The sequence below is a fragment of the Rana temporaria genome, chromosome 6, assembly GCF_905171775.1.
Source record: "Rana temporaria chromosome 6, aRanTem1.1, whole genome shotgun sequence".
Lineage (NCBI taxonomy): Eukaryota > Metazoa > Chordata > Amphibia > Anura > Ranidae > Rana > Rana temporaria.
Window position 1 is genome coordinate 147,653,541 of NC_053494.1, and position 24,506 is coordinate 147,678,046.

Below are 24,506 nucleotides of genomic sequence, written 5' to 3' on the forward strand. Positions count from 1 at the left end.
ACAGCGCAGTGCGAGAATTTTACCACTTTGAACTGTGTGATTGCCGGAAAAGCTAATGAAATGTCACTGTGTGACATTCTAATAAAGTTTGTTGAAAAAAACAAAAGTGAACAGTGTGATGTGCCACTATTGCCACATTGGCATTGCAGTGATCCCACAGCATTGCAATGCACACCAGCCACTGTGTTGTAATGCAGAGGCTTCTGTGAATAGACCCTAATTGTCAACTACCTCTTCTGGAACACTGTTTAAAGAATTAAATACTCATTTGGTAAAGTAATACTTTCATATAAAAATCCCAATCCTGAAATACCAAAAATACATAGAAAGCTTTATTTTTCAATACATATATAATTAGATTTTTTTTTTAGTTTTGCCTGAAGTTCAGCTTTCAACTGATATATATGCCTTGCCTTGAGAACACCTTTTACTGCCTTTTTTTTCCCATTAAGCCATGTATCTATTTCATGCTTTTAAGACTTTAGCATCTCGTTGCAGATTTCCTTTATCTACTGTTTAAACATCTTCCTGCTAACTGTTCTCTAAATGACAATCTCATTTGTCTTTTTTTCCCAGACACTCCAGCTGAACCGCTGCCCGTTGGCCTGAAGAATGACTTGTCCCAAAGAGGCCAATTCTGTTTAACACTCCCACTCTTGCTTCTCACCCTTTCAATCACGACACTTCAACACAAGAGGTTTGTACAAAGCTTTAATGGTTAAAAGAGCTTTTGTGTACTAGCAAAACCACCAAAGTAAAATATAAAAAAGGTATATTTCCAATGGTCAAATAACATAAACAATTTAAAAAATATAGATAATACATATATAGATATATATAAATGTCTATTTGAATTTCAAATACAAAGACCCGCCAGTTAAAATGGCTTTTAAATACAATAAGCTATAGAAAAAATATATATATATACGTGCTTTACAGAAAACCTTTTACATTACATATATACAAAAGCATTGGCTGACATGACAAGTTTGGGCTCGGTTTACCCTGTGGGTTTTATATACCTCATTTGCTGGGAGGTAGCCAGTTATGAAATACTTGGCTTCAAGCCTTATTTTTCCAGAAGTGTTGTGTCTTGTAGACGACGCGGGGAAAAATATGATGTGTTGCTGATGTGTTACACCATTTCATGGTTATTAAATGATATACATGCTGTGCATTATTTTACAAGTAAGGCAAGGGAGACAGGATCACATGTCAGTGCTCTTTAGCGCCATTCTATACCTATTCACAGAACAGTTCAGTGGCAGGCGTTTGGAAATTGACAGGTCACAGTCATTATTGCTCCATTGTTTTTAGTTAGCGTGTGCTCTCTTGGTAAAGCAAGTGTATCCTGGTGAACTGTCAGCTTAATTAAGCTGCAGTCATGAGCAAGGGACTCTTCTCCCTTCTGCCAGCCCTGGCAGGAATGTGAATGCGCCAGTTTGGTCTCTGGGACCTCAGTCTGTGCTGTAGTAAGGGAAGGAACTAGTCAAATAAATGTTCTGCTCATATTTCACTTTGGGATTTGGTCTACAGTAGAATATTCTGCTTCAGAGACCTTAGAAGAGTCAATTAGTTTGGAAAGCCCAGTCTTAGAAGAGTAACGGAATATAAAGGCCTTCATGATCTCATAGCGGTAGTTCCTGTGGATGAAACTGTACAATATTGGATTGATGCAGCAGTGAAGGAGTGAGTAACATTGCGTGATGTGAACTCCTGCGTACAGGAAGTTATCCAATGTGCAGGTGAATGGCAGAACCTGGAGGAAGGACAAGACATCCAACAATACCATAACATGATATGGAAACCAACAAACCATAAATACAACAACATAAGAAATAATTAGCCTTCCACTTATTCTTCTCTCTTGGTCCCCTGCTGAAGTTAAGGAAGAGGAGGAGGAGGATGACAGAGTCCAAGCCATCATGCAATAGAAGACTGCAATAATTGGAAAAGGAATGATAAATCCCAACACAATGGAAAGAATTTCCATTCCCAGTAGCCACTCTTTGACGGATTCCTCTGGATACATGGAACGGCAGTAGGTTTCATTGTTGACTGGGGAGGTTACAGTTTTTAAATAGTAGGTGTCTGGAAGGGAGACTATAAAGGCAACAAGCCACACAAGAACGCAAACCATTCTGCGAATTATCTTCCTTCTGCGTTTACCAACAGCTCCACGCATTGACACTGAAAAGTAGCGATCAACACTCATACATGTGAGGAAGAAAATGCTGCTATAAAGATTAATGCTAAAGATCAGATGTGTCACCTTGCAGGTCACCTCACCCATTGGCCATTGGTTATGCTGTACTAATGACACCACCAAGACAGGTAGAGTTAGAAGGACACAGAGGTCAGCCACAGCCAAATTAAAAATGTAAAGGTGAGTCTCATAGCCAGTAGTCTTGGACTGAATATTGAGCCAAATGACAACAGAATTGGCCAGAAGTCCCATAACAAAGATGAAGATGTAGACAATGGCAAGAGTATATAACAGAGCGCTCTTGTTTAAAGTGTTGGGGCATGATAAGGACTCCATGGTAATGCAGTCTCCAGAAAGGCAGCTGCTGTTTAGGTCACTGGAGTTGATGCTGTCTGAATAATCCATAGCGACGTTGTACTCTGCGGCATTCATTGGTGTAAGGATTCAGAAGGACACAGCCTGCACAAAACAAAGCAATAAATTATAAAAAGAAAAACATACAGATATCATCCAAATTGCTACATTCTAGAAATGAGCTCCAGTTCTCCAACTTATCTGACACTACAAGTTCCAGCATGCTTTGTCAGTTGAAGGAAGGAACCAGCAGCTATCAAGCTGACGTTTATACGGACATGATTTAGCCTGTCCATCTTTCTGCATAGCTCACTTAATCCCCTAAAGACAGGTCTCTAACATCCTGGCCACAACAGGTCTTATACAATAGCATTAAATTGTAGTCACTCAACATCTACAACAGCACATCAAAACAGACAAAACAGGGCAAAAACAGGAAAGTAATGCACAAACAACAGAATGACAACCCAGTAAAAACAAAAAAACACTTATTTCAGTACAAGTGTGTGAGTGAGTGTTAAAATGTGAGCATAAAAAGGTTTGTAAAACACATAGATTGCCATACCATTGATCTATCATAACCTGTAGACTTTTTACAAGACTCCAAACCTTTTACAGTAAAAACTAGAGATTGCCCAGTGTGATTTGTCTTATTCTCTAGATGCAAACAAATGTTGTAGTGGCCACACATAATCAATATGTGAATGCCACCAACCATTCAGTGTGATCCAATCGATCAAACTGTTTAGAAATTAAAGATGGAAAACATACCCTACACTCGATAAGGGAACGTTTAAATCTTCTCTACAGGCTTGCAGTGGCGTGAGACTTGTGTGAGATCTCGGGAGAACTCTATCGCTCTAATTATATTATAATAATAGAGACCGATCCATTTGTTTGTTCCGTTAGTCGACTTTGGAGCTTCGCTTCACTCTGATTTGCTATCGAAAAGCAGGCACATCCTTCACATTAAATTTAAAATTAAATATATATGTAAAAATAAATAAGTTCTTCACCACAAAAATTGTTAAATCCTTTTCAGGTGTGCCATGAAAGGTTTTAGATATTTTTGGTGCACCACAAGACAAAAAAGTTTGAGGAACACTGTTTTAAATATTGTAGATTAGTAATTGATTTTGCAAATTTAAAAGGATTATTATTTTGGATGTGTATAGTGGGCATTAGCGGGGTCACAAAAAAACAATGAATTATCTTATTAAATCACAATAACTACAAATGCCTAGTCTGCAAGGAAACCCATCCTGCATTTCTAAAACATCCTAAGTCTCTTAAAATGTGCTAAAAAATGAAGAAAATGGTTACACCAAACTATGGTAGAACTAATGTGATATGAAAAACAAACTTGTCCACCGCCCTCATCTATAGCTGGCCATCGCAGTAAGCAGCATCGGCGAGCTGGTCGGTAAGTAGGCTTGGCTTTTTGTTTTGTTTTTATATGGTAGAACTAAGTGGAACTAAAGAACTATAGACTTTTTTTTTTTTTTGGATAGCGTACAAAAGGGTTATAACCTCTGTCAGATTTTTTTTGCTTTTTACGTGTCCCATTGTGGAGATTTCTGTTCACTTCCTGCCCCATAGCCGAACATAAACAGAGAGGAAAACCCTGCAAATTCCCATGTCACCAGAACTAGTGTCCCCATTAAAAGATTTACAATCTATTACTTTTCAGGGGACAATCCGATTTTCTTTTACTTTCCCTTTCAATGATAATGGTAAACAGAACAAACAGAGAGGGTGAATCTCCTTAACGGGGACGCAGACAGCAACAAAAACTGACAGGTGTTCTAATCCATCTCCACTCTATCCAAAACTAAAAAAAAAAGTTTGCCTTTAGTTATACTTTAACCACCTCAATACAGGGCAATTAAACCACCTTCCTGCCCAAGCCATTTTTCAGCTTTCAGCGCTGTCGCACTTTGAATGACAATCGCGCGGTCGTGCTATACTGTGCCCAAATTAAATTTTTATAATTTTTTTTCCCCCACAAATAGAGCTTTCTTTTGGTGGTATTTGATCACCTCTGTGGTTTTTATTTCTTGCGCTATAAACAAAAGAAGAGTGACAAGTTTGAAAAAAAAAACACAATATTTTTTACTTTTTGCCTCAGTTTAGGCCAATACGTATACTTCTACATATTTTTGGTAAAGAAAAATTAGCAATAAGTGTATATTGATTGGTTTCCACAAAAGTTATAGCATCTATAAAATAGGGGATAGAATTATGGCATTTTTTTTTACTAGTAATTTTTATCGTGACTGCGCTATTGCGGCAGACCTATCGGACACTTTTGAAACTATTTTGGGACCATTCACATTTATACGACGATCAGTGCTATAAAAATGCATTGATTACTGTGTAAATATGACTGGCAGGGAAGGGGTTAACACTAGGGGGCGATCAAGGGGTTAAATGTGTGTCCTAGGGAGTGATTCTAACTGTAGGGGGAGGGGACTCACATAGGGAGGAGACCAATCGATGTTCCTTTGTACTGGGAACACACCATCGGTCTCCTCTCCTCTGACAGGACGTGGATCTGTGTGTTTACACACACAGATCCACGGTCCTGCTCTGTTACCGGGCACCCACGTCACGGCTGCCGGGCACGCGCATCTGTACTTGAGTGACGCGGCGGGAGTGCACGCGCGCCCCCTAGAGGTCCGAGAAGCCGAGGACGTCATATGACGCCCGACCAGAACAAGAGTCGCACCGGCGACAAGTGGTTAAAGTTGTATTGGTCCAATGTGTGCATTATAGCTTATGCTGGATTACAGCATTTATATTACAGATGCTTAAAAAAAAAAAAGAAGTATAGCATTCTAAAAATAAATGTAGAAATAAATTTTTAAATTAAAGAGGACGTAAACCCTGATGGTCCTGTGCATGCACATGGGAGCTGCCAATCACGGCACACACTGGGGGAGAAACGACGCAGAGGAAAGTTTCTTCACTGCGCATGCGCCGATGACCTCATTGGCGCACTACAAGGTAAATATCTCCTAAAAATGGCAAGTTCCAAAGATATTTTCAGAACATATAGGCCAATGAGCATTTTTGGTGTCTTCTATTGAATCGTCCTGCCTCGTAACAGAAGTGGGAGCTCCTGGCACTGCTCTGTGAAATGCCGGAAATAATTATGTTAAATGGCAATGCTCATGCTGAACTAAGCATTAAATCATGAATTAAATCATCTTAATACTGCCAGACTCAGAAGTAACATGTTATTTTACCTAATTAGTGACCTGCTGTATGTCAAAGCAACAACATGGTGGTGAGAACAAATTCCATTCAAATTGAGGTCAACATGGTAGTAAATAAACATCATTACATGAATATACGGCACCACCAGTACTAACTAGATAAGAGTGACTTCAACATGATTTATTTTTTTATTATTTTTTGGTTATATTAGATTTATTTGGGCCAGAATGTTTTTTTTTTTGTTATTTTGTTATATTAGATTTATATGGGCCAACATTTTCTTTCATTGCAGATAACTCAATAGTTTTTACAATCAACACTGGTAAGAAATAAGACAGGGATATAAGTGCTACGTAAAAACAGACAGATGCCGTCTTTTAGAGATGCTTACATACACACAAGAGGCTCTCTGCTGAGATCAAAGGGTACCAGCAATGTGAAAAGCAGTAACCCTCCAGCACCTCCTGTCCCCCCTAGGAATTTACAGTTGCCCCTGCCGGTAGATTATGTGCAGCATTTTACAGGAAGCTGTTCTGTGTAAAGAGTATATCAGGCACACAAGGAACTGCTCAGGAATAACTCATGTCTGCTATATATTTCCTACCCTTTGGAAACATGAAAGCGAGTTGGCAGGAACTGCACACTATGGGGCTGGTTTACCAAAAGAGTAGAGAATGCTCACTTGGTCAACTGACGTTGTATTTATGTAAAAATCCCCAATCATGTTCCAGGGAATGTAAAAAAAATAAAATAAAAATTGCATGATTGGATGAGTGAAGTGAGGTTTAACTTTGTTAAGTGAACATTCTCCATTCTCTTTTTTTTATAATTGTTATTGATTTTTGAATAATTTGTACAAATAAGAGGTTAGCGCTCAATGCTGGTATATACGTAATTTTCAGGAATGTTTGCTCAGTGGTGTTTCCAATTTATTTGTAGACATGTGCATTCGTTTTCGTCCGAATGCATTTTCGTCTGAATTTTAACAAACGATAACAAAAGCACAGAAAACGAAAACCGAAAGATCCGACATAAATAAAAGCTTTATTTTCGTTTTCGTTGCGGTCGAATGTGCCTAACCTTAACTCTTTTAGTCCAATATTATTCTACATAAAGAGAAAAGATTTGACATAGAGAGAAAAGATTCGACATTATAGAGACATGAAGAAGAGTCGACATAGAGAGAAAAGATTTGACATAGAGAGAAAAGATTTGACATAGAGAGAAAAAAATCGACATAGAGAGACATGAAGATTCAACATAGAGAGACATGAAGATTCTAAATTTTTATTTATTTTTTAAGAATCTGTCGAATCTTCTTTTTTTTTTTTCTTTCTTAGAACATTTGACAGACACCATAAGCCTTCAATGACAGATTCGACCTTAATTTGTATTTTCGGACTAATGCATTTTTTTCACGAAAAACTAAATAAATGAAAACGAATTTCGGGAGTAACTAAATAAATGTATTTTTCGGACGAAAACTAAATTACGAAACAAAATATTTCAGTGTGCACATGTCTATTTATTTGTACATTGGTATGAAATCTAATTTTAACGATTATACCGTATTATTGGAGATGGACAGCGCCAGGTTTTCAATGCATTAAAACTGGAAGCATGACATGGTTACTTCACATTTAACGATGTACAGCTGTCTCTGCAGAGAGAGGATTTCCTAAAACTTTGCTGACCAATCACGCTAAATAATGCAGAAAAAATTGATTGATACAGAAGTGTAATTTGTCTATGTAGTTCAGTGAACTTCTAAGGGACGTCAATGAGAATGTAAGCCGTACATATGTAGTAGACATTTTTTTCCGAAACTCTACTTCCAAGAGGGGGGGGGGGTCACCCAATCAGGAGACTAAATACTTTACCAGAACTCCAGTAAAATTCCATCTTGCATTGTGCCATTAGAAAACAGATATACATTACAGGATATCCACATTAGGTTCATGAATATAATGCTATACTTCATACTTTTCTTTAATGCTCGTTTTGAGTCTGTTTTACATGACCATGCATCTTCTCTTAAATAAGCAACAGGAAATCAGCCTAAAATGACCCAAGATCTGCTTTTCTTTTTACACGTGCCCTTTGATGACTAAATAACCCAAAGACACATGTGCATCAGTTCAGCTCCCTCCCCCTAACAAGAAACACATGTGACAAACACAGCAAGTGCAATTAAGGAGGGTCCGTCGTAAACGTATTAATTGGTAAATATCTTTCCTGTCCTTTAAGTGTTAAAAGATTTTCAGACGTTGCTTAGCTGGCTATGACAATGACCTGATATACCTTTGCTCACTGTGACAGTGACCTCATTTTCTCATTCAGCCGGCAGCAGTCTTGAATCCTGATCAGCACCAACATCAGAAACTCTTAAAGCGGAGGTTTCCGCCTAATTTTTTTTACAAATACTGCAGCTGCTGACTTTTAAAAAATGGACACTTACCTGTTAGGCCTCATACACACGACCGAGTTTCCCGGCAAAAAACAGCAAGAAACTTGCTGGGAGATATTTTTTTTTTGCCGAGGAAACCGGTCGTGTGTACATTTTCGTCGAGGAATCTGTCGAGAAACTCGACGAGCCAAAAAGAAAGCATGTTCTCTATTTCCTTGACCGTAATGGAGAAAATTGGCTTGTCGAGTTTCTCGACAGCTTCACAAGGAACTCGACGAGCAAAACGATGTGTTTCGCCCGTCGAGTTTCTTGGTCGTGTGTACGAGGCCTAACAGTGTATTTCCCAGGAGACAGTGGGGGGGGGATGCGGGTAGGGGCATGTCTGTGACACGAGTTGTTCCCGGAAGTGGGTGCAAATACCTGTCTTAGACAGGTATCTGCACCCCCCTCCACCTGAAAGGTGCCAAATGTGACACCGGAGGGGGGGAGGGTTCCGAAAAGCAGAAGCTCCATTTTTGGATGGAGCTCCGCTTTAAATACAATAAAGTATGTATACGCTAAAGCAGGCCATACATTGTGCAATTTTCTTTTCTTCCAAAACAGGGTGGAAAGAACAAAAATAATTTGATTCCCTATCAATACAGTGTTGATGGGAGAATCTCTCCCGCAGTGCTATTGTATTCTGCTGGTGGGAAATGTGGGTAGCCATCCCTGTTGGCAGAACACAATGATTAGTGTTGCCTGCTTAAAGCCGATGGCACTAATCATTCGGGAAAAACACGACAAGCTGGTTGTACACAAGTCGATCAACCATGATGCTCTTACATAAACAGAAATTTGACCGGTCCCTGCTGAACCGGCTGAATTTTCGATCCATAAATGGCCAGGTTAAAAATCTTTAGGCCCCTTTTACACGGGCTGTCAGGTCTGATCAGGGACCTGATCAGACCCTCCAGTCTCCTCTATGGAGCAGCAGATGTCAGCAGGCTCTTGTCCGCTAACACCTGCCGCCATCTGATCTGATCCTGTCCGCCAAAAAACAGACGGATAGTGGTCCTATTTTCCATCTGTCCAGTAGATCAGATGGCATTGAATGGAAAAGGACAGGCTGTCCGTTTCCATCTGATTGCCTCATAGAGGAGAGTGGGACTGTGCCATGTCTGCTCTGCATAGCGGAGCAGACACAGACCTGTAATCTGCCTGCTCAGTGGGGATCAGTGGAGAGATCTGCCGCTGAGCAAGCAGATTCTGCTTAGCGGAGACGCCCATGTCAAAGGGGCCTTACCAAAGTTAAGCATTTTATCACTGATAAAGCCCAATAGGGGGGACCATAAATAGCTGAAAAACAGGTGGGGAGAATTAAAGTGGATGTAAACCTGATTCTTGAAATTTGACCTAAGCACATATATCTGTAGTGTTTTATTATCTCTCTCCAAAGCCCTAAGTCCTGTGTCTTGTATCTTTCTGCTGCTCCATTCTTCTGTTATCAGCATGATAACTTCTGACAAGTTCTCCGACAACTAAGAAAAACCCAGCCTGAAATTTGTGTCGGGTGTGTGCTATAAATAGATTAGCAGAGAGCTGGTCTATTCACAGCACAGCTTTGCACATTCCTTCCTTCCTCTGCCTATGTGGAGTGGGGGTGTGTGCCTTTCCTCCAATCAGCTGTCACACGGTGTATGCCAAGAATCCACACCCAGTGCTGAACAGGAGGAGAAAATCTCTAACACGGTGTTCTAAACAGTGTAGATAGCTGAAGACAGCAGATATAACATGTAAAACTTATGTAGGGAAATTTGTTTCATCTCTGTGAATCATCTGATGCTGTTCACTTAACTGGGTATAGGAGAGGGCATACATCCACTTTAAAGGAGTTGTAAAGGAAAACATTTTTTTTGCTGAAATAGTTAACTGATTCCTTTTAAAAATGATTAAAAATGATTAAAAATAGATAAAAACCAATCATATAATGTACCTGTAGTTTCAGTTTCGTTTTTGCATGTTTCCTGCTTCTCTGCTGCACAGAGTCAATACAGGGCAGTGATGGTTTGGAAAACGAAACTGGTTGGTGCTGAGGGGTTTTAGACACACAGTAATCACACCTCCTTGATTAGTGACCACAGAGAGAAAGCTCCCATCAGGAAACAGACAACCAGGAAGTGTTTAGAACAGAGAAGGATTACAGCAAAAACGAACAATGAGGACATGAAACAAGGACTGCAGTAAGGTAAAGGAAGCTATTTCTCTAAAAAAAAAAATCCTTTGGTGTCCCTTTAAGGTCCTTTACTCAAATTACCTGGTCCACCACTGTTCCTAGATTAGATGGATTAGGAAATTACTAGGATTAGGACTAATAGAACAAATTCGCTCATGGTGTAGCATTTGTTATATAGAAAAGGGACCAGATTAGGGATTTTAAAACAAGCTGAAAAATCACTTCATGTGGTAATAAGCACTGTTAAAGCTATTACTTTGAGGCAACCCAAACGTTCATCTTTTTTTTCATTCAACCAACGGATTCACCCGTTCACACATTTAATGTGCCGTCAGAATACAATGATCAGAGCTGCTGGCTATAGCTGCTGGCTATAGCTGTCAGCACTGATCCATCAGGTAAAAACTCGACAGGCTGGTTGTACAGAAGTCGATCTGTAGATCCAGCTTCTGTACAACCAGGGTGCCCATACATGGATCTGAATTCATTCAGTCCCTGCTGAACTGGTCTAATTTTGATCCATGTATGGCCAGCCTAAAGTGGTTGTAAAGGCTAAAGGTTTTTTGAAACAAGCTGCCCCTTAGCCCCCCTAATACTTAACAAAGCCTGATCTGTATCCAGCAATGTGCACAAGGTCTCCCAGGTCTCTCCCACCTGATTGGCTGAGATGCAGCAGTGGGTTCCCGCTGCTGTCAATCACAGCCAGTGAGGCAAGAGCGGGGGACTGGGCTGAGCCTTTTTTGAGCCGGGGCTGAGCCGACTCTGGAGTGAGCACGCACGGGTGTCCCCATAGAAAGCAGCTTGGCAAGAGGGAGGGGCCGAGATCGCTGACAGGGGACCCAAGAAGAGGAGGATCGGGACTGCTCTTTGCAAAACCTTCACACAGAGCAGGTAATTATGACATGTTTGTTTTGTTTTTTCACTTTAAGTGTGGTCAAAAATAGGCAAAAGACCCCAAAGTCGTACAAGAACCTTTTTCTAAGTCGGAGTGACTTGCGTCGCTCCTATTAGAACGGTTCTATTGAACAGTGCGGGACGCGACTTGTCAGGCGGCTGTCGCCCCTGACGAGTCGCCCCTGTGTGAATGGGCTCTTAAGCCTCGTACACACGACCGAGGAACTCGATGGGCGAAACACATCGTTTTCCTCGTCAAGTTCCTTGTTAGGCTGTCGAGGAACTCGACAAGGCAAGTTTCTCCATTCCCGTCGAGGAAAAAGAAGACATGCTCTCTTTTTGGCTCGACGGGATCCTCAACAGTTTCCTCATCGAAAAATGTACACACGACCGGTTTCCTCTGCAAAAAAAAAATCCCAGCAAGTTTCTTGCTGGTTTTTGCCGAGAAACTCGGCCGTGTGTACGAGGCCTTAGAGTTTAATTTGAAAATAGTTGTTTTCAAAATGATCATTCAATTTTCTATTGTAGCAATTCAACAAGTGTTCTCGATTGTAGCGACGAGAAAAATAGAAGGATTTTTTTTGTTTCTTATTGGAACAAACACAATTCTAACTAAATATACTGCCATTTCTGTTCAAAATTTGTACTTGTAATTGTAATGTGCATGTGCTAGGTACATTTTGATCCAGAAGTAGAACTTTTATTGTATTATCACAAACATTAATTTGTTTTATATACTGTATATGGTATGTCAGCAACCAAGGTCACGGGCATTAACATTGTCTCACTTCTGTGCATCCCGAAATCAAGCGTTAAAGTTGGAACCATTGGTATGACACTATAACAAAAAAATGTAAGGGCTTTCTAATGAAATTCGTCAAACCACTGATGATACTATCAAGCCTCGTACACACGACCGAGGAACTCGACGGGCGAAACACATCGTTTTCCTCCTCGAGTTCCTTGTGAGGCTGTCGAGGAACTCGACAAGGCAAGTTTCTCCATTCCCGTAGAGGAAATAGAGAACTTGCTCGCTTTTTAGCTCGTCGAGTTTCTCGACAGTTTCCTCGACGAAAATATACACACGACCGGTTTCCTCGGAAAATAAATATCTCCCAGCAAGTTTGTACGAGGCCTCACATGTTAGGACAAAAGATTTCTCAGAATTTCTGTACGAATGAAATTCTACCCATGTATGGTTATAATTTACCCTACCTAGCTGATTGTCTGCTGAGATTTTGACGCATGCTTGAAAATGTTAGTATGCAATAATTGCCGCTTCGAAGCCTCATTATTGCCTGTTACTACATGGATTGCATTTAATGGATTGTGTATTGCTACTATATACGGATCTACACATCTGGCTGTAGCTATGTATATTTATTTAAGTGTTTATAGTGTTAAATCGCTGGATCTATAAAAGGAGCGATTTGCACTTTAACAGTATTATTTTTATTTTACACCGGGGGACGTGTGAAAACATTCAGTTTCTGGCTCCCATTGTGATGCGACATTAAAGACGTTACCACTTTGCTGTATCCTTAGATCATATGTTGGTCACTAACCGATACCTAGTTGTGTGTATCCAGCAGATTAGGGCATAAAAGAGGATATGGAATGTGAAATGTGACAGATTAGGCGAGACAGGGATTTACATCAGCATCACTTCTCTCTACACAATAGAAAGAGAGACCCTCCCTGACCTAACATGCACACAATTATCTATTAAGTCCATGAAAGAGGATTCTTCTAATTAGACAACTTTGTTTATGTTAGGTGATTACATTGCATCAAAGATACAAAAGACTACAGGAAAAGCCTAGACAAATTCTGACAACTTTCCACTATCCTGCTTATCCGAAACGGAAACCGAAATAGGTGGACCAAGGCCCCCCGATGAGATGACCTTAAAAATAACGTATCCACTCTTTTAAAATGGGGCAAAATAGCTAAAGTACCCATCGAAAAGTCATATTACAGAAAATGCCCCAAATAGAATAACATACGACTTGATCGTTGAACCTAGAGGCCACCATGAACCCTGCCAACATTTTCTTTGGGTGAAAAGGGAAGAATCACTCAGTGGCACCAGAGATTTTCCAGTTTCATCTTTTTAGCAATAACAAAATCTTCCTGTCCTAACTTGTACTTTTCATTGCCAAAAAATTTGAATAACATTTGGGTGACGTGACCTTTTGTGGGATATATACAACTTTTTTTGGACAGGTAGTAACATATGGAAATGTTTGGATTGAATATTTCCTTCAACAACCTTAAAAGCAACAAAACGATTTTGACACCAACTTTCAAAGTCCTTTACCTAGCACACTGCCTGCTGATAAATCTGCATACAATAGGGAAGAGTGGCAAACCTAGCGGCTTCTCCTGTGTCTGCACTGTCAGGGGTCCTGTCTATCTCAGTCTCCCGAAGTCACTAAGCTGCTGTCAGATTAGTGTGACTTTTTTCAGTGTCTCCAAGGCAGGAAAGTTACACTATTACCCGCACCATCCAATCAGATGTTAAAGTACCTGAAAATGTCAGAAAGCCAATAAAGCAAAAAGCATGATTGCGCTTAATGTTAGGGAACTGTAGGCACTTCACTTTTCAGGGAATGCTTCTAAATAATTCCGTAACAACAGCTACACACATATTAATCACCTCTCAGGGCATCTCTTTTCTTGTTAAATTTGGAACAATTAGTAAGAAAATATGGGGTTGGTTTCAGGGACGTCTTAATAGCATCATGGGCCCATTGGCAAAGTAATGCACGGGGCCAGCACCAGCCTGCCCCAACTTACGCACCTACTCTCAAAAATGTAAGTATAAATAGTTTATAGAATTAAACACATATTTATTAGTACTTTAAATAAAATCCTATATATAAAAAGAAGAAAGAAAATTTCAACAAGAAATTCTTCAGAGAGGAACAACCGGGTGAGACTATATTAATTTATTAAATATCCGCCTATAAAATCTCATTGAAAAAGTTATTAGCAAAAAATTACAAAGATTACACCCACCAATAATAAGTTTTTCAATGAGATTTTATATGCGGATATTTAATAAATTAATATAGTCTCACCCGGTTGTTCCTCTTTCTTTCTTCTTTTTATATATATATGCTTCCATTAATTCAGAGGAACACACCAAGGGGTTAAAGTGCCTAGGCCCCCCCCGATTGTGACGGTGTGTATGATACCTGAATGGGGGATTTATACTATTTGTAGTTCCTACCTCCGTGTGGTTTTGACTATAGTGCGAGGATATGCAATTAGCGGACCTCCAGCTGTTGCAGAACTACAATTCCCATGAGGCATAGCAAGACTCTGACAGCCACAAGCATGACACCAGAGTCAGAAGCATGATGGGACTTGTAGTTTTGCAACAGCTGGAGGTCCGCTAATTGCATATCCCTGCTATAGTGGGTGAGCCTCATACCTTCCTTGTGTTTTTTTGTTTAAATAAAATCCCAGCCATCCCGGGACAGCTTAGTAAAAAAGCATTTCTGTTCCAGCAAATCCAGGACAGTTGGCAAGTATGATGTAATGCAAGATTATCATGTGCCCCGCCCCCCCCCTCATGCACCTAGGTCCCCTGGGCAGTGCCCAGGGGTGCCCATGCATTAAGACAGTCCTGGTTGGTTTAATAAATGCAAATAGACTGTGCACTTTGCAAGAGCAGTTGTCCCTGAGCTTAGTAAATGAGAAGAAGCTCTGCTGACTTCCATCATCCAATCAGGTGCAAGCAAAACGGCTGCTTTTATTTCTCCTTGCATGTGATTGGATATTCTTTGCAAAGTGAAGCTTTACCTCATTTACTAAGCTCTGGAGCAACAGCCTATTTGTGTCTTTATTGTTATCATTAACAATTTCCATAAAAATTACTTAGCACCACAAAATGGTACTTGGTTCTGTATTCTTTAAAAGGTGTGGTACTGGGAGTTGGGTAGGTGGTGGAACCAATGGACAGTGATCTGAGGTGGGTACTGGGTGGAGACAAGGGGGAGTTCCTGCACCTGTCCTCTGAGAAAAAAAGCCCTGGTTATAACTGCCCTTTACTCTATCAAAACTGAAAGGAAAAGTTTTGCCTATAGTTCTCCTTTTTTTTAATAAAAAACAACAAACATGCCTATACTTTTCTGCTCTGTGCAGTCGTTTTGCACAGAGCAGCTCCGATCCCCTTCTTCTGGGGTTCCCCGCCAGTGCTCCAGGCCACTCCTCTTCATCGGGTGCACCAACGGAAAGTCGCTTTCCCTGGGGGCACCTGTGTGGGCTCGCACCCGAGTGGCGCTGCTGCGTCCATTGACACAGACAGCGGGACTCTGCCCCTCCCCCTGCTCCCGTGTCACTGGATTTGATTGACAGCCACAGAAGCCAATGGCTCCTGCTGTTATCTGTGCAATGAGGAGAGAGACTGAAGCCGCTGTGCTCGTGCACATCGCTGGATCAGATCTGGCTCAGTTAAGAAAAGGGGGGGGGGGGATCTGCAGCACAGAAGGTTTTTCACCTCAATTCATAGAATGCATTAAAGCGGATGTGCCAGTAAAAAAAAATATTAAAAGCCAAATTCTGCAGCTGCTGACTTTTAATATTAGGACACTTACCTGTCCTGGAGTCCAGCGCCGTCCACAGCAGAGGACGAGCGATCGCTCGTCTCTCTGCTGCTCTCCCCTCCATCCTCAGTGAGGGAACCAGGAATTGAAGCGTTCCGGCTTCACTACCCGGTTCCCTACGGCACATGCACGAGTCGCGCTGCGCCCACCGATTGGCTCACATGCTGTGTGCTGGGAGCCGAGTGTTCCCAGCACACAACGGGGGACAGACGGGAAGTCTGGAAAAACCCGTCTTTTGCACGAGACGTGTGGCCGGAAGTGGGTGCAAATACCTGTCTTTAGACAGGTATCTGCACCCCCCTCCCCCTGAAAGGTGTCAAATGTGACACCGGAGGGGGGCCGGTTTCCGATCAGCGTGAGTTCCACTTTAGGGTGGAGCTCCGCTTTAAGGTGAAAAACCTTGAGGCTTTACAACCACTTTAAGCTTTTAAAATCTACTTCCAGAATACATTGCGTTCACATTGTAAATAGCCAGAATTCCCACAAAAACCCTCCCAAACTCGCATCCAAAAGAATAAACATTTTGGCCAGATATTAGTCAGTAAGTTAGAGGTTAGTCGATTTTTAGCATTTGAAATAATCTTTTCTGTCCCAGATTTTCAGGCAGTAAAATGTGTACAAGTAGTTTGTTTCTACCAACACTTATCTATTGTCTATGTGCCCCTTTAAAAAAAAAGCACCTGCATACAAAACAAGTTTAAATAAACAGTTACACTCGGTATTAATTACTTCTTCGCATCTGCCAATACTGACAAGAATACGGCTTTGCAGCAAGTTACCAAGTCCCCTTGTAACCCAACTCCTCTGTGCTTTAGGACAATGAGGCAGGGATTATGATTAGTTTTCTGGACAATAGAAAGCTGATCTGAGTGAAACAGGTAAGTATGATCAAGTTGTGTGATTTACCTTCAAAAGAGGTCCAGATAAACAGGTTTATCCAAATGAGATTAAATGGGGTTTATTGTATTGTTGGATTGCGGTCTTCCTCGGAATCACAAAGGATGTTGGGACTTTATCCCTGCAGGGACAGAAAGTCATTTAGGTGAGATGGGTTTGTAATTTGTTTAGTTACAATCAGAGGGGTTACAATCACTCTTTGAATGTTGTCTAAGTCAAGGCTATACAACCATTGCTGAGAAAGCATAGCGCTCAACACAATACCCTTGTAATAAACAGTCTGTGGATGTCTATTAGATATACAGTAAAACCTTGGTTTGAGAGCGTTTTGCAAGACAAGCAATTTTTTTTTATACATTTTGACTTGATATACAAACAATGACTTGATATACAAGCAACGTCTTGATATACAAGTAGCTTAATGTAACAACTGGGTATGAAAGAGAAGAGAGGAGCATCTAAGGCCCCTTTCACATTGAGGCGTTTTTCCTGCGCTGCTATACCACATGAAAAAAACCTGCCCTGTAGTGTTCAATGTGAAAACCCGAAGGCTTTCACACTGAAGCGGTGCGCTAGCAGGAGCGCTCCAAAAGTCCTGCTAGCCGCATCTTTACTGCGGTATAGGAGCGGTGTGTTCACCGCTCCTATACTGCGCCTTCCCATTGAAATCACCGCGGTATTAACCTTTTTTCGGCCGCTAGCGGGGGTTAAAACCTCACCGATAGCACCCGAATATCACGGTAAATACGACGGTATAGCGGCGCTACAAATAGCGCGGCTATACCGTCACCGCAGCTCCACGCCTCAATGTGAAAGAGGTCTTAATGAAGGTACAACATTTAGCAACTTATTGCTACACCTAGAGGCGCCTCTCTTCCCCTTTTAAACTCTGTAAAAAAATTGCTTTGATATACAAGTGCTTTGGATTACAAGCATGTTTCTGGAACGAATTATGCTCGCAATCCAAGGTTTTACTGTACATGCATTTCATTCAATTCTGCACACTCAAGTGTGTACAAAACAACTTTAAGTTAAAATGTACAGATATTTTGAGGTATAAAAAGTAATCAGGATATATTCATTGACCATTTGTCCACATAATTCAAGATCTGACTGGGTCTGATTTACTAAAACTGGAGAGTGCAAAATCTGATGGAGCTGTGCGTGGCAGCCAATCAGCTTCTAGCTTCAGCTTGCTCAATAAAGGAGGAGTTCAACCCAAAAAAACAACTATGCAACAGCAAAAACATTTGGAATTTTTTTTTACTCACCCCTTCAGCACTGTTGCTATATTGTCCTGTGTATTCTGCCACTTCCTTTCTGTGGCGCCTGATGTAATTTCCCTCGGCGCCCATGCTCGCTGGTGCTCCTGGGAGATGTGTTTTATCATTTCCCAGGAGTCAGTGGGCAGCGCCGAGGGCTTCGTAGCCGTCACAACGGGGCGGGCACTTCCGCCGTCGCCGCCCGTTGTGATGGGAACTTCTGAAGTGTACGGCGCTGCGAGCCGTTGATACTGCGCATGCACGATAACAGGCGGTGCATGCTGGTCGCTTAGCTGCATCGTGTCTCGGAAGATAGTGCTTGCGGGCTTCACATGCCCACAAGCAATATGGAAAATGCCAGCAGGGCATAATAAAAGTTATATTTGTTTGTGATATCGGCAATCAATACGAAAAACATGAGTCACTATTATTAATTAATAAACAATATTCATGAAAACAATTTAAATTTAGTGGGAACTACGCTTTAAGCTTTGACGAAAAAAAAAAAACCTGAAAGCCGATTGGCTTCTATGCAGAGTTGCCCCGGATTTTGCACACTCCAGTTATAGTAAAGCCTACAGCACTTCCTTAGCATTTGGTGAGCTGCTACAAAGCATGTGTCAGATAAGATCAAATGATGGCAAAAAACAGGAAAAAATAAGGAATTATTTAACTACATCCTTCTAACCACTTGCTAAGAGCTTCCATTATTGTGAATGGATGCTGCTGGAGTGAGCCCAATTGCTTATGTTTTCTATGACAGCCATGGAACACTCCAAGGTGAGTCCCATGTGACGTGGTTGCAAAAAGTTTAGAAAATTGTCCAAAATGCATCAAAAAAGCATTTCAAACAATGGCAAAGTACTTACAAAACTGGCACTGATATGGAAATAGAAAAAAAAATACGAAATACCTATGAAAAACTGCAGACTAACTTCTTGTTAACTGTTCCAAATTCCAATTATTTTAAAAAGGAGCAGATGGCGTAAGCACAAGTGGTTATAAGCAACTAATGACTATGGACAAAACAAAGAGGTGTCACACTAGCTGCCTAAAGATAAACCAGTTTTTTACCCACCTGTACTGTCCTATTCATCTGCAACCTAAACTTGTAAAGTCAGCAGTTGAGAGGCCATTGAGGTTTGTGTTCACTGCCTACCAAGACCATCCATTAGTAACCAGTTTGTTCACACCATTTCCGTTGAGCTGCAGGTTTCTGCTGGTTGTGAACAAGGCACATAGAAAAAAACTGCTTTCTATGTTCCTTGCTCATGCCATACATGTGTGATGGTGTGCAGAAGAACACAGCTCAATGGTTATGGTGTGAACAAAGCCAAAGTCACAGGTGGCAACAGGGTCACTAAAGAGACTACTCACCTGCATCCTGCTGGTTCAGCCAGTAAGTGAAAGACTCTCTATGGCTGAGTCAGTGTCCCCTCTGCTCACTTAGGCCCCTTTCACACTGGGGCGGGAGGTGTGGTGGCGGTATAGCATCACTATTTTTAGCGGCGCTATACCGTTGGAATTGTGGCGGTATTCTGCCACTAGCGGTGCGGTTTTAACCCCTGCTAGCAGCCGAAAAAGGGTTAATACCACTGGCAATGCGCCTCTGTAGAGTAGGGTGACCAGACATCCCCGGTTTCAGGGGACAGTCCCCGGATTGCGCACACTGTCCCCAGCCCAAGTCTGTCCCCAGTTTTGTCCCTGGATTAAATTTGAACAGGGGCTGGGGCAATTTCAAAGACAGTCAGTGTAGAATTAAAGAAATTAATTACACCCCCCCCCCCCCCGCTCCTTTCTGATAAACATGTGTTGGTCGGAGCAGAGAGAATATTTCTTACATTTTTGGGTGCAAGCCCATTCAGCTCCGCTCGCATTTTCTTCTGCCTTGGTTTAAGTCCCGGCCAGCCGCCTGCCTATCTCCTTGCCTTCCCTGGCAGAGTGATCTTCCTCCGCTCCCCATCCAGTAGTAGCCTGGGCCTGGAGAGTAAGGCCCCATACTCACGAGCAAACATGTCTGCTGAAACTGGCCCGCAGGCCAGTTTCAGCAGACATGTTTGCTCGTGTGTGGGCGCGAGCGGGCCGAATTCCAGCAAACATTTGCCCGCCGGGCCTTTTCCCAGCAGACAAATATTCCTGGACTTGTTTTAAAACAGCCCGCTGGAATTCAGCCCGCTCGGACATGTACGGTCGTCAGTACAGACCTACCGTACATGTCCAGCCGCCCGCCGTGCCTCGCATGCGTCGAATGACTTCGACGCATGCGTGGAAGCATTTTAAAGGCGGGCCGCCCACGTCGCCGCGTCATTGTCGCGGCGACACCGCGTCATCGACGCGGCGACACCGCGGACACGCCCCGCGTATTGTTTACGCGCGGACTTCTGTACGATGGTGTGTACAACCATCGTACAGAAGCCCTCTGGCAGACATGTATGGTGAAAACGGTCCGACGGACCGCTTTCACCATACATGTTTGTCCGTGTGTACCCGGCCTCAGACTTGACAGGCTGTGATGCAGGCGGCGGCATCAACGATCAGAGAGTCACTGAGTGCCACCATTACTAGTAAAAATAAATTTGTCCCCGGATTTCATTTTAAAAATCTGGTCACCTTACTGTAGAGGCGCATTGCCGGAGGTATAGACGCGGTTTCCCATTGCTTTCAATGGTGAAGGAGCGGTGGAGAAGCGGTAAACACACAGCTCCTCTCACCGCTCCAAAGATGCTGCTAGCAGGACTTTTGGAGCGGTCCTGCTAGCGCACCACTCCAGTGTGAAAGCCCTAGGGCTTTCACACTGGAGAAACAGCAGCCGCTGTTTAGGGTCGGTTTTCAGGCGCCATTTTTAGCGCAATAGTGCCTGCAAACCCCCTTAGTGTAAAAGGGGCCTTAGCAATCCTGTTGCTGATGCATTCCACCAACAGCACAATTACCAGTGTGACTTGGACCTAACAAGACAGATGTCTATCCGTCTTGGGATAACCATACCAGTCGTCCAATAAATTCCAACTGCTCCAAAAACTAAGGCTATTGTATTGGGTTGAGAGAAAAAAAAAGATACTGTTCTGCTTAAAGTGTGAGTTCATCTTTCCACAAAAAGGTGAACTAAGACCCTCCACACCTCCCCAGTCCCCACTGTACTTACTTCCGTGGATGATTAGCTGTCACTGCTCACATAGCTGGTCCAGCGGTCTGGGAATTGGAAAGATTGCCTCTTTTTTCACCATCTTTACTTGGGGATAGAGCAGACTGAATCTGCCAAAGCAGTCACATGCTAGCAAGAGTTGTTCTGACCCATCCCAGAAGAAGACTGTGGCTTTCAAGTTCCCAGACTGCCGCATCGACTGCGTGGGCCGTGACAGCTAATCACCTACGAAGGGGTCGGGGGTGGGGAGGGTGTTGGGTCAGGTGTTAGTTCACCTTTTCTTTTATTGTGAAAAGGCTAACTCACACCTTATAGAAAGCTTGATGTCTACTGGTAACAGAAGTAAAATACAAACACCTAGAGGTGCCTGCATCTACATTTGAACAATGTTATGAGTACCCTGGGAGCCAACAAGGAGATTTATTATGCAAATTCTAACTACAACTCATAAACTCAAGCATGGGCCTGCCGTCATTATTGATTCATTACCGTGTCACATGGCAAGGGAGGTGTGGAAGTTGGGAAAAGGAGCAAAAAAATTCTGAATGCACAATAAATGTGTATTGCGGCTCATTGACACTCATGATGATGTTTAATAACGTTACCTATTTAATAACTCTCAGCAGGTGGCTTTAGCATTGGGTAAGGCAAAACACAAGTTAACTGTACTGGTTTATCCATCTATTTACATATGTAAAGACAATGGCACTTCTAGAGCAGGCAGACAGGGTGTGGCTACTATTGACCCCCATTAGTAGACAAGTTTTTAACGACTTCAGCCCGAAAGGATTTGCCCCCTTAATGGCCAGGCCATTTTTTGCCATACGGCACTGACAATTGCGCGGTCGTGCGACGTTGTACCCAAACAAAATACATATCCTTTTTTTCCCACGAATAGAGCTTTCTTTGGGTGGTACTTGATCACCTCTGCGTTTTTTATTTATAAAGAGTGTCAGTTTTGAAAAAAAATAAATCTTTACTTTTTGCTATAATAAATATCCCCCCCCAAAAAAAGCCAAAAAAACAAAAAACGAATTTCTTTATAAATGTAGGACAATATGTATTCTTTTACATATTTTTAGTAAAAAACAATCACAATAATTATATATTGATATATTTTGATATAATGATTGGTTTGCACAAAAATTATACTACGGGATCGATTTATGGACTTTTATTTTTATGTTTTACTGGTAATGGCGGGGATCTGCGATTTTTAGCTGGTTTGTGACATTGCGGCAGACAACTCTCACCCCAAATTACACTTTTTGGGGACCAGTGACATTATTAGATTGATCAATGCTATAATAATGCACTGATCAATGTATAAATGACACTGTCAAGGAAGGGGGTTAACACTAGTGGGCGATCAAGGGGTTAACTGTGTTCCCTCAGCATGTTCTAACTGTAGGGGGGATGGGCTTATTGGAACATAAGAGAGATCACTGTTTCCGATCACTGGGAACAGTAGATCTCTTTTGTGTCATCTGGCAGTACGGGGAATAACCTTACAAAGCTAGATCCCCGTTCTGCATCTGTGTATAACGATCACGGGCGGCCTGCGGACATCGAGTCCACTGGACCCATAGGCACGCTCCTGTAGCTCGCAGCGGGTGCACAAGCACCCGCAATCTCACATTTTACGCAGAAGAGCCGACCTACCACAGTAAATGTACGTGATCTGGTTGGCAAGTGGTTAAAGGCCCTTCCACTGCTGTGCGTGTAAAACCAAGGACCTTGTCCCAATGCTGTAACAAGGCCTAGGGCAGCACTTAGCAGGGGGGGCAGCACGGAAAGAGTCCTGTTAGTGTAATGCAAGCTGCTTCAAATTTTGACTGTCCTATCATCCTGGACCACAAACCTTCCTCACTGTGCTATATGTTTTCTGTGGCACGATTGGCATGGTTATAGTGTCTTAGACCCCGTACACACGACCGAGTCTCTCGGCAGAATTCAGCCAGAAACTCGATCGGAGCCGTATTCTGCCGAGAAACTCGGTCGTGTGTACACTTTTGGTCGAGGAAGCCGACGGGGAACTCGTCGAGCCAAATAGAGAACATGTTCTCTATTTCCTCGTTAGTCAATGGGGAAACTGGGCTCGTTGAGATCCTCAGCGGCTTCACAAGGAACTCGACGAGCAAAACGATGTGTTTTGCTCGTCGAGTTTCTCGGACGTGTGTACGGGGCCTTAGTTCTCGCCATAAAATTATCAGAAATTAGTGCTTAAAGTAGAACTATAGGCAACACTTTTTTTTTTCATTTTGGATAAGGGAGGGTTATAGCCCCTGTCAGTTTATTTTTTACCATCCCTGTCCCATTGCAGAGATTTCCCTTCACTTCCTGCCCCATAGCCAAACAGGAAGTGAGAGGAAATCTATGCAAATGAAAGCAATCCAATGCCCGTCCTAAGAACTAGTGTCCCTACTCGAAAATTTCAAGGGCAGATCTTAAACAGAAAGGGGTGTGGCCTTGACAGGAAGGGGTGAGTTATATTTAAATTAGGGGGTGCACGAGTTTAGTCAGGCCTAGGGCAGCACAAAACCTAAATACACTACTGCCTTATCCCACTATTATTCTGCATTGTATGCTTCAAAGGAGAAAAATCATGGTATAGCAGAGGACAGACAGTGTTTTGCCTGTGTTGTATGCTAATGATGATAATTATGTCATAACAGCATACCCATAATGACCTCATCCCGCAAAGTCTGTACAGTATATTTCATATTACTTCATGTCTACCTAATATAAAAAAAATAAAAATAAAAAATCCTAAAAACGAAATGGTTTTGAAATAATCTGAAAAAGATTTTTGCAGGAGAAAAGTTACTGTATTTGGAGACACAGTTCCCAGGCCTTTTCTTGATCTCACTTCTTTACTGTTTGCTCTTGTGAAATGTCAGAAAATGCCCTTTAGAAATGATCCTCCCCGAAACTGGGGTAATAAGGCACCCTGGTGAGCTCTTTATTCCATCCACCTCATAGAAACCCAGCAGCTATTCTCTGTTCTGTCCCCTGCTGTCTGTCTCTCTCACTCCCTCTCATTTCTTTCCTTTTCTTCATCAGCTCCCATTCCCGACTCTCCCCTTTCACACTCCTTTTTTCCCTCTTATTTTCCTTCCAGCCTTTAAAGTCAAACTGCATCTCCTTTCTCATTTTCTAGCAATCTTCCTGTCCTTTGAGGGTACAAATTGGCTGTGCCTGACTGATCTCGGGATCCCCGCTGTACCTTCATATCCCCGGGCTTGGGGTGCCCACACTAAGCACGCAGATTAACCCTATCACAGGAAGTTGTAAACT

At 42.1% G+C, this 24,506-nt stretch overlaps 1 protein-coding gene across 2 annotated transcripts in view; it reads right to left on the reverse strand.

Annotated features, from left to right (window-relative positions):
- Nucleotides 1–1,099: 1,099 nt before the first annotated feature.
- ACKR3 (atypical chemokine receptor 3) overlaps nucleotides 1,100–24,506 on the reverse strand; it is a 33,075-nt gene continuing 9,668 nt past the window's right edge. Inside the window, exons 2-3 of one of the 2 annotated variants that reach the window (XM_040357534.1) lie at nucleotides 16,815–16,926; nucleotides 1,100–2,665 (exon numbers count right to left, since the gene is read on the reverse strand). In XM_040357534.1, coding sequence (XP_040213468.1) covers nucleotides 1,514–2,638 — 1,125 coding nt within the window. In that variant the 5' untranslated portion in view covers nucleotides 2,639–2,665; nucleotides 16,815–16,926 and the 3' untranslated portion in view covers nucleotides 1,100–1,513. The remainder of the gene's footprint in view (nucleotides 2,666–16,814; nucleotides 16,927–24,506) is intronic. The other variant, XM_040357535.1, reaches the window with a different exon arrangement.